This window comes from Trifolium pratense, linkage group LG4 (assembly GCF_020283565.1).
Source record: "Trifolium pratense cultivar HEN17-A07 linkage group LG4, ARS_RC_1.1, whole genome shotgun sequence".
Classification (NCBI taxonomy): Eukaryota; Viridiplantae; Streptophyta; class Magnoliopsida; order Fabales; family Fabaceae; genus Trifolium; species Trifolium pratense.
Window position 1 is genome coordinate 36,867,653 of NC_060062.1, and position 10,574 is coordinate 36,878,226.

The 10,574-nt window shown below is 35.1% G+C and overlaps 2 protein-coding genes across 2 annotated transcripts; one reads left to right on the top strand and one right to left on the bottom strand.

The window, feature by feature from the left end:
• Nucleotides 1-1,561: 1,561 nt before the first annotated feature.
• LOC123920778 (L-type lectin-domain containing receptor kinase VIII.1) lies at nt 1,562-4,366 on the top strand. Its single transcript, XM_045973094.1, has one exon. It carries the CDS (start codon nt 1,896-1,898, stop codon nt 4,005-4,007), a length of 2,112 nt encoding a protein of 703 aa, XP_045829050.1. The 5' UTR covers nt 1,562-1,895; the 3' UTR covers nt 4,008-4,366.
• Nucleotides 4,367-5,093: 727 nt separating this feature from the next.
• LOC123920779 (glutamate decarboxylase 1-like) lies at nt 5,094-10,334 on the bottom strand. Its single transcript, XM_045973095.1, has 7 exons — nt 10,177-10,334; nt 9,853-10,057; nt 7,675-7,875; nt 7,342-7,556; nt 6,810-7,063; nt 6,631-6,683; nt 5,094-5,850 (listed from the first exon to the last, which is right to left on the bottom strand). Exons 1-7 carry the CDS (start codon nt 10,260-10,262, stop codon nt 5,356-5,358), a joined length of 1,509 nt encoding a protein of 502 aa, XP_045829051.1. The 5' UTR covers nt 10,263-10,334; the 3' UTR covers nt 5,094-5,355.
• Nucleotides 10,335-10,574: the final 240 nt, after the last annotated feature.

Here is a 10,574-nt window from a genome sequence, read left to right on the forward strand (position 1 = left end):
AAAATGGTCACCCAATTGGGAAGGGCCATTTAAGATTTCCCAAGTATTATCAAATGGGGCTTACGAGATTGAAGAATTAATTCCTGAGAAACGTTCAGTCAATATGAATGGCAAGTATTTAAAGAAATACAAGTCAATGTTGCAAGAAATACGCATAAAAAGTGAATAACGCAAGAAAAAAAAAATTGCGAAATGGTAGAAGAGAATGCCAAAAAAGGAAAATAACAACTCTTTCAACTTCCTATGTTGACAAGTGTCCAAATCCCTTGGTAAGTGGGAAAGAAACAAATTTTGGAGCCAATCCAAAGTTTTTGATGTCAGCCTAAACGATAGGAGAGATAAATGGAAAAGAAAGATATCCATTAACACTTTCAAAAATGTCACTTCCTCTTTCGATAGACACAGTCGAAAATGGCATTTTTGGGGGGCAATTTGTTGGACATAAATTTGGTATTTATCAATTAAATATAATTGGTGGGTCCAACATTTATTTTGAAGGTTATATTGTCAAAACAAAACTTTCAAATATTGTGTCGAGGTGAGACTACATCGAAACACAAGAGCGCTTCGAGGGCGTCGAAAGGCGCATGTTGGGTTTGGCTTTGCCAGGAATCTGTCGAGAGAATGAAATAAAGTCGAAAAGGTTAGTTGGGCCAAGCCCAAAGGAGCAACAACGGCCCAATAAGCATTGGCGCGCATTGAAGGAGTGAAAGATGAAAGTGGAGAACGTGGGTCGACGTGGCAGATGGAAAAGCGTCCAGATGATCGAGAAGCAGTTACCACTTCGTTGTAGTATTTATAGCAGTTTTTCATTCAGAACAGGGGTCACAAAATTTAATACAAAACTCTCTCTGAAATTCTAAGTACTCAGCGTTCGAACGAAAGGAATATTTGAGGAGAAATGTATGTTTTGTGAACCATTTACTTGTAATTGCTTTACATTTCAATGCAATTTACTTTCCAGCAATGTCCTTTAGCTTTATTTATTGTTTGTTTATGAAATTGCTGATTCGAGGCGATTCGAACTAGCATTTCGTTTTGTTGTTTGCCAAAGATTTAATTCTTAAGTGTTTGTTTTTCTCTTAAAACGAACATTCAAACATTTTTCTTAAGTAAATAAAACACAAAATTGTCCTGAGATTTACTAGTTGGTCTCGCGAGTTTAAATACTTAAACTAGCAGTTGTTTACCAAATTTCCACGTAAACAGCGGGTTTTTACCCTACTCGTTATGAGTATTTTTTGCGGGTGCCCACTGGGTATGAGTCAAATTGTCATCCCTATATATTCGTATCAATATTTTAAAAGTTGAACCAAATATCAAACCAATAAAACCTTAAAACAAACCACAATCAAACCGTTTAATTAAACGCACTATGAGCCATGTCAACTCATGATTCAACTGATCAAACTATCCGATTCAGTTCAATTTTTTTTACTAAAACATAATGATATTCATTCATTCAAATTTATAAAATACATCAATCAAAATCATTAAATATTCAAGTTCACTAAAAACTAAAAAAAATGAATTTGCGAACATTCTCATATCTTAGTCAAGTATCCTAACCAAAACCATTTGCTTGATTTAATTAAGTCAATACTACATTTATGAACATGAAGAAAAAAAACACAAAAAAGAAAATGAGAAAAAATAACCGTTGAGAGAGAAAGAGAAACATTTGTTGTTAAGCAGCCACCTGTCATGCTCAGTTTCCCATGGGATTCTCTCTCTCTCTCTCTCTCTGTCACTCCTTCTTCTCTCTCTCAAACAAAACAGAGACACTATTCTCAGAACAAAACAAAAACATAAACAAAAACACATTCACCAATTGAATCAAATCTTAATCAACAACAACAACAACATTAACAACACTCTCTTCACTACACTCATCAATGTCTCATCTTTCTCTCTCCTATCTATTCTTCTTCTTCTTCATAGCTTTTTCATTTTTCACCTTTTCTATAATCGCTTCCACCGAATTCGACTTCGGAACATTAACTCTCACAAGTCTCAAACTTCTCGGCGATGCCCATTTAAACAATGGCACCGTAACACTCACACGTGACCTCACCGTTCCATTTTCCGGCGCCGGACAAGCTCTTTATTCCCGTCCTATCAAATTCCGGCAACCGGGTACCACCATTCCGGCGAGCTTCACCACTTTTTTCTCTTTCTCTGTTACCAATTTGAACCCTTCTTCCATCGGCGGTGGTCTTGCTTTTGTAATTTGCCCCGACGCCGATTCTCTTGGTGACGCCGGTGGTTATCTTGGTCTTGCCGCCGATGGGTTTGTTGCCGTTGAATTTGATACTTTAATGGACGTTGAATTTAAAGATATTAATGGGAATCATGTTGGGGTTGATCTTAATAGTGTTGTTTCGAGTAAAGTTGGTGACTTGGATTCAATTGGGGTTGATCTTAAAAGTGGTGATTCAGTTAATGCTTGGATTGAATTTGATGGATCCAATAATGGGTTTAATGTTTGGGTTTCTTATTCTAATCTTAAACCTAAAGATCCAATTTTGTCAATGAATCTTGATATGGGTCAGTATTTGAATGATTTTATGTATGTTGGGTTTTCTGGTTCAACTCAAGGGAGTACAGAGATTCATAGAGTTGAATGGTGGAGTTTTAGTTCATCTTTTGTTTCGGGTTCGGGTTATTCGTCCGGTTTACCGCCTCCTCCGGCAGTTAGTTTGATGAATACGACGGCAAATTCAGCGAGGCCACCACCTCCTTCTATGGCTCCTTCAATGAATTCTACAAATGAAGAAAGAAAAGAGAGTAAGAAGAGTTGTCATAATGGGTTGTGTAAGCAAGGTTTAGGAGCTGTTGCTGGTGTTGTTACTGCTGGTGCTTTTGTTTTAGCACTTTTTGCAGGGTCTATGATTTGGTTGTACTCTAAGAAAGTGAAGCGTGTGAATAGATTTGATTCTCTTGGATCAGAGATTATTAAAATGCCTAAGCAGTTTAGTTACAAGGAGCTTAAATCTGCTACTAAGTGTTTCAATGCTAATAGGATTATTGGTCATGGTGCATTTGGGACTGTGTATAAGGGAATTTTGACTGAGAATGGTGACATTGTTGCTGTGAAGAGGTGTAGTCATAGTAGTCAAGGAAAGAATGAGTTTTTATCTGAGTTGTCGATAATTGGTAGCCTTAGACACCGGAATCTTGTTAGACTTCAAGGATGGTGTCATGAGAAAGGTGAGATTTTGTTGGTGTATGATTTGATGCCTAACGGTAGTTTGGATAAGGCTTTGTTCGAGGCTAGAACGCCTCTTCCTTGGTCTCACCGTCGCAAGATTTTGTTAGGTGTTGCATCTGCTTTGGCTTACTTGCATCAAGAGTGTGAAAATCAGGTAATTCATAGAGACATTAAGACCAGTAACATAATGTTAGATGAAGGTTTTAATGCGCGTTTGGGAGATTTTGGATTAGCAAGACAAACTGAGCATGACAAGTCTCCGGATGCCACCGTGGCTGCTGGAACAATGGGATATCTAGCACCTGAGTATCTCCTCACAGGTAAAGCCACTGAGAAAACCGACGTGTTCAGCTATGGTGCTGTGGTTCTTGAGGTGGCAAGTGGGAGGAGACCTATAGAGAGAGATGCTGCCGGTGTTGGCAAAGTTGGTATGAGTAGCAATTTGGTGGAATGGGTTTGGAGTTTGCACCGTGAAGGAAGGTTGTTAATGGCGGCAGATCCAAGGCTCGAGGGTGAGTTCGATGAAGGGGAGATGAGAAGGGTACTCTTGGTTGGGCTAGCTTGCTCACAACCTGATCCATTGGCTAGACCAACAATGAGAGGCGTGGTTCAGATGCTAGGGGGTGAAACGGAAGTGCCTATTGTCCCAAGAACGAAGCCTTCTACGGGTCTCAGTACTTCACACTCTCACCTCTTACTGAGCTTGCAAGATAGTGTATCTGACTGTGATGATGGTATAATCACCATTTCTACCTCCACATCAGAGAACAGCTTCAATGGTGGAGATATAGTCTGATGGAAATCTTTCAGTTGAACAAGGCCATTTTTAATTATTGACTCATAGTGTAAATAGAGATAGAAATATATATGTATTCATTTGTTCATGTATGTAAACTAAATGACAATAACATGCAATTAAGGACCTTGAGAAAGAAATTTTCGGGTTTATTATGCAATTCTGCCGCTGGTGTACACATTTTGGCACAAATTTATTCAAGTGGTTCGTTCATCTGATGCTGGAGAGCAATGCAAGATGTTGGAAATAAGGGGAGGGTTGTGGAACTATTGCTTAGATCATTGTATAAGGCAAGTGAATTTGATGCTAAACAAGCTTCTGTTGACAATTTGAATTAATAAAGATGAAATTTCTCTAAAGCCCTTTCTCCTTTCTCCTGTTATGAACTGATATTTTGTCTCCCAAAGGCTACAATATTCATCTTTCTTGCAAAAAAGTTTTAGTGTCATTAGAAGTTAGAATTTCATTGTACTTTTTTTTTTGACAAAAGAATTTCATTGTACTTGATTATACATACTAGTAATTTTTAAATATTTAATATACTGAACACTTAATTTTAGTATAAACTTAGTTTAAACATTTTATACACATTTCCTTGGCAGCTTCATGTAATTGCACACATCTTGTATTATATCTACTGTTTAGATATGAACCTTCTATTATGCAGTCAATAATTAATCTTCCTAATCATGCACATAAAAGTGAACTGATAAGCCATTCTGCAGTTGAATACCTGTATATTATTGTGATTATCCTGCAATCATTTACACAACTCCAGGATTACTCTACTGGCCCTCGCATTGACCTTTCTAGCATGGTCAATTTATCAGTCCAGAGTTGCTAAATCTTTGATGAGGAATTGGAGCTGAATGAGCATGTCGAATCGTGAAGGAGTTGTCTCAGGTTAGTTAATACACATACAAGTGTTAAACTCTTTCTTCTTTTTTTCTTTTTTGTATTTTCTTTTTGAACAAGTTTTTTTTTTATTTGTATTTTCATTTGTCAGTCTATCAAAACAAAACCTTTAAGTATTAATAATTTATTAGAAATTGTACATTGAAATAAGTGAAACAATAAAAATAAGAGACATCAAATTATATATTGTAAAACTAAAGATAGGTAAAGCTTAAACAGAAGTGTAAGAACAATCAATAATGTGAAAATTTAAACGACTTTTTGGGAATATAAAAATAACTTGTAGTTGATAGCACACACATATAGGTTTTCACATCAATCAAAATGTGAATTAGAGAAATGGCTTGAGTTACTCACTTATACTGCCTAACTTATATAAAAAGAATTACATACTCACCCTTATATAGCTTCAAAATTGTATAAAACAAGTCTTTTAACAAACACCGTTCGTCTTCTTCCTGTCCATCACAAATTTCCTCCAAGCTGTAGTGATTTTCCTTTGAGTCTCCAGAACACTCTTAGAAATTATTACTTTGTCACCATCTTCTCCGTCTTCTTCTCCAGAAACTGCTACGGTGTTGGTACTGACTACCCTTGCAGGAACCAAGTCCAGCTCATGGACCACCTTGGTGATGTCAATAACAAGACGCTCTGCAAAGGTACGCGAAAAGTCCTCCCTGATCACAACACGGAGTACTGTTACATGTTGTGCATCTGGTGGCATGGTGTATGCTGGCACTATCCAACCATAGCGTCTCAGCATATCAGAGATTTGGAATTCGTTAAAGTTGCTATGGTCCTTCAAAGTGAAGGCAACTAATGGTACACCTTCGTCTTTGGATACAATGTTAAACCGACCCGTTTTCTCCAGTCCATCCTTAAGTACCATCATGTTGTCTCTGCAGTTTTCCATCACATTTCTATATCCCTACAAACCCAATTAACACGGAAATTATCAAATTATACGCAGCATAAAACTTCAGACAAATGTTCATGTAAACTAAGGATGACTTGGTGCTGTAAAGTTCAGACCCGGATCATCTGCGGCCTCTGTGATCTCTTCAGCCGCACCTCGGTTGTTGGATTACTCTAACAGGCGAGAAGTACTGCTCTCAGCCACTAAATTTATCCAATGATTGAGTTGCGGCTGGAGAGGCTTGAAAGTCCGTAGAGGATCCAAATTCAAAAACTGCATGCCTGCTATTGCAAGATGATCTAAGAAGGGCTGAACCCAATGCGAGTCTCGTGTAAATAGTCTTATCTTACAATTATAAGAGATTGACTCTTGAACTTGTAACTTCCTAGTTAATCAGATGACTACAATTCTAATGGGTATGCCAATGCTCCTCTTCAATCATTTTACTTAAAAGTTTTAATTTTAGGTTCTGTTTGGATTGATTTATTTGAGCTTTGGGCTTATCTATTGACATAAACACTTGTGCGACTATTTGGAAGAGCTTATGACAACATCTTATGACATGTCTATAAGCTATTTTCAGCTTAGTTTCATAAGCTCTCCAAGATAGCTTATGAAACAAGCTTTTAGCTTATATGAAAACATTTTGATTTTATTTATCGTTTGTTATAGAAATAGTTTATACATAAACACTAAGTTGTTTATTACTTGAGTAAGTTTACAAGTAGAGTAGCAACAAATTGATTAGAAAGTAGTTGGTAGAGTTTGTCACTTTCATGGTATGATATTTACCTCATAACCCAAACGAATTAGTTGATAGTACTGAGCAATAACTTGGCTTGAACCTGCATTGGTTATTTTAAGAAAGAAATCAGTATCATCATGTATAAGCTATTAGTTAACAAATGGTAGTAGAACATAGTAAGAGTGATTCAAGTCTATTATATTGGCTTTGTCAATTGTATGTTTACCTTTGGAGAAGTTGAGAGTGAAGGTAGGTTGGTCAGCTCCAAGGTAGTTAATGTGAAAGATGAGTTCATCAGGAAGGTCTTCTTTGCTTCTCCAAATGACCCAACCAATACCAGCATAAACTAGACCATATTTGTGTCCACTAACATTAATACTCTTCACAAGTGGTAAACGAAAGTCCCACTCTAACTCTGGATAAAGAAATGGTGCAATGAATCCACCACTGGCTGCATCTACATGAATTGGAGTTTCCCAACTGCCAAAGGATTTCACATGTCAATTCAAGTCTAAGTTTTAAACTTGGTATGCAAAATAAGCAGTTACGTTGAGCCTAAATTATTCTGTCTATATGCGCACACGCACAAAAAGGAAAATAGATTTATGCAGTAATTGCATTAGCTGTCCGACATTTTAAATTGATTTTATGAATGTGTAATATGAATAGTCTGATCTCTAATCAATGACTGTGTGTGGTACTATTACTGCAGTGAATCCAGATCCTATAAAAAGAGACACCGAGAGTGAGAGAGGTACCCAGTTTCAGCATTTTTTGCTATTAGGAGATCGTTTAAGCGCTTGACATCTTCAAACTCTCCGTTTAACGTGGAACCAAGAATAGCAGCAACACAAATGGTGTTCTCATCCACCATTTCAACAGCTTTTTCAGGGTCCATTACATAGTATCCATCACTCAGCTTTACCTCTTTCAATTCCACCTCAAAGTACCTTGCGAATTTCTCCCAGCAAACCTTCGTACATACATAGTTAAACTCGATTAACGACTTATTATTAAAACTAGTACCGGAATTTTCAGAAACAAGTTTCAACAACAGTGATATATATAGCAGAACATAACATGTGCTAAACCTGAACATTTGCACCAGTGACAATGTTGGGATTGTCACAAGACTTCCCTGCATTTTTCATTCTGTTTTGCCACTTTCTCTTGAATGCTAATCCAGCTAACATTATGGCCTCTGATGAGCCAACAGTGCCAACACCAACTGCAGGTTCTGACTCTTCAAGTGGTGCATTGAAGAGATGAGCTATCATGTTAACACACCGGTTCTGCATGGTAATGTCATTTCAAATTCAAAATTCTTCATCATAAATCAACATTTCGATCCTCGAAAATAAATGGTCGAACAAATTAGTCCCTCAAATTAAAGAAAGTCAGTTAATTTAGTCTCTATATCAAAAAAATCTTTTGTTCACATTTTTGAAAGACTAAATCGACTATTGTTTATAATTTCAACGACTAAAATGTTGATTTAGCCGATATAACTTCTAAACTAGGTATTGCAAAAAGATTTTTTTCTTCTTCTTTTTTTTTTTTTTAATAATAACACATGTAACTAAACATACTACAGTATAAAGCTAAAGAGTTGTAATTGAAGTGCTAATAACTTCTTTTAGATATCACATGTTGAAGTAAACCTAACTTACAAGTCTTTTTCATGAAAAATTCTTATATGGTTCTATATATTTTGTCACTCTATTCGGTCACACTCACATAAAAATACATATCACTTAATTATTTCAAAAAATACAAATTATTTAATTATTTTCTTTTTCTATCTTTCATCAAGCATATGAATGTATGACTAAATCAAAGTGACCAATTCTTTGTGACCACCTAACATAAGTCTTCTTTTTTTCATATGAATTTGTTTTTTACATTTTGTCTCTACTCATTTGGATTATATAGTGTTATTAATTTATTTACTTTATTATATAGCACGATATCATTAATTTATTATGCTTATGGATATAGTTACTACTCACAAGTCACAAGAAGACCCACATGCATGCCAACTCAATGTTCCTCCTTTTAGCAGCACATGCAATGCAATTCATATTGACCTTATTTGTTTTATACTTTTATAGACAGAGAAGAGGGTGACGTTTACTTTTCTTAACCTCTCATTGGTTTAGAAGATAAATTACTTTATCTTTGTACATAGGATGATATTTTTCTTCACTCATTTGATAGTACAATATTATCATTATTTTGGAGAATTATCATGCATGTGGGACTCAGATAAGTTTGGCAATGAGGTGTATAGGGTTGGATTTTTGTCAAATTCTATTGTAGTATCTTACTCTTAAAATTATATGGTTGAACTTAATGGAGTGGATTATGATGTAATTCTAAAACATTGAAGTTACTTTTGATTTTATTTTTGTTTTGTTGTAAATCAGCATCTCTAGCATAATTGAAGAGAATAATTATTCGAACTTTGTAGAATGTGATTTAATGCTGATGAATATCGAAGTTAGAAATCGAATAAATATAGGATTTTAGTTAAGGTATAAAAGATATGCATCATTTCTTCTAAGTGCTCTAGGATATTTTTTATTTTTTTTATTTTTTATTTTTAATTCTGCACTTGTTAGTTGCTCTTGTGGATTCTTATAAATTCTCCAATCTTTAGTAAAAGAAGAAAAGTATGTCATTATTTTATTTTTTGTTGCAGTTATCAAATTGTCCATTTTAAATTATTTTCAAATACCTAATTATTCCTTTTAAAAATATATTATATGGTAGGCAAATACATTGGTAAGTCAGCATATAAATCAGCATAACAAAATTAATTTTTTGACGGAGGTTTACATAAAGACTAAGTTGTCCTGATTTGTATTTTTTGAAATTAAAAGTTGTTTTCTCTTCTAAAAAACTAAATTGGGCTGCAACATATTTCTAACACGCAATAATCGACCTATATAATGCATTTATATTGAATCGTGAGTGGTGTATCTATGCCTAGTTAGAGGGTGCAATTGATTAGAATCAATATTAGTTTGTAAATTAAAAGTGTAAATTATTGTGACAATTTTTGTTAACATCTATAATATTTTTTTTTGGTATACAACATCTATCATATTCATCGTTTGTGTTATCCCTTCCGCTCGTTGAATGACTAATCTATAATATAAATCAAATAGTTTAGATACATTAGTTAATTAATAAATCTAAAAAATTATTTGTTTTTTATCATAATAAGGACCAAAAGAAGTATTAATTAGTAGGGAGTGATCAATGACCTGGAGTTCAGTGGTGACAGGGTACTCATCCATGTCAACGTAGTTTTTGTTAATAGAAGCCATGATGAGTTTGTCGCATTCGGGCTCCATCCACGTGGTCACGAATGATGCAAGGTTCAGCCTAGGGTTACCATCCAGCATCAGCTCGTCGTTTATGATCTGATACGCAGCTTCCTTTGGGATCGAATTTTCCCCCATCTTGAACCTACACGCATGCTCATTGTTATATAATAATACACGCATTCACCAATCATACATTGTACATATAATGTGCCATCAACATGTATAGCTAGGAATTAAAATGGTGATCTAATCAACCCCAACCTGGGAAGGGATGTCCGGACATAGCGAGAGGCGAATGTTGAATGGACAGAAGCGTCCATATGGGTTGCCGTTGCCGATATAACCATCGTGTACGGTGGCTTCCAGTCCGTATAGATCAGATATAGATGGATGTTTAGTGAGAGCCAGAGAGAGAGAGAGTGTGTCTATGCTGTGATGAAATGTGTGCAAGAAATGAATATAAGTTAGTTACTTGTGAAAATACTAAAAATAACAAAACTTAACAAATCATGTTTTCATTCCTTTTCCGAATGATATGGATTGAATTGTGAATTTTTCTTCATTTAGTATGTTTATTACTATTATTACTTTTAGATGAATTGTTTTATTTTTAATTTTTCATTAGCTTTTTAAATTAAATATAATATATATTTACTTTT

Excerpts from the sequence above, each read along its gene's own strand:
- LOC123920779 (XM_045973095.1), bottom strand. The coding sequence starts at position 10,262 with ATGGTTATATCGGCAACGGCAACCCATATGGACGCTTCTGTCCATTCA. Across the intron at positions 7,557-7,674 it reads TCACTGGTGCAAATGTTCAG|GTTTGCTGGGAGAAATTCGC; the intron begins GTTTAGCACATG and ends GTATGTACGAAG. Across the intron at positions 5,851-6,630 it reads TAATTCGTTTGGGTTATGAG|GGATATAGAAATGTGATGGA; the intron begins GTAAATATCATA and ends TTGGGTTTGTAG.
- LOC123920778 (XM_045973094.1), top strand. The coding sequence starts at position 1,896 with ATGTCTCATCTTTCTCTCTCCTATCTATTCTTCTTCTTCTTCATAGCT.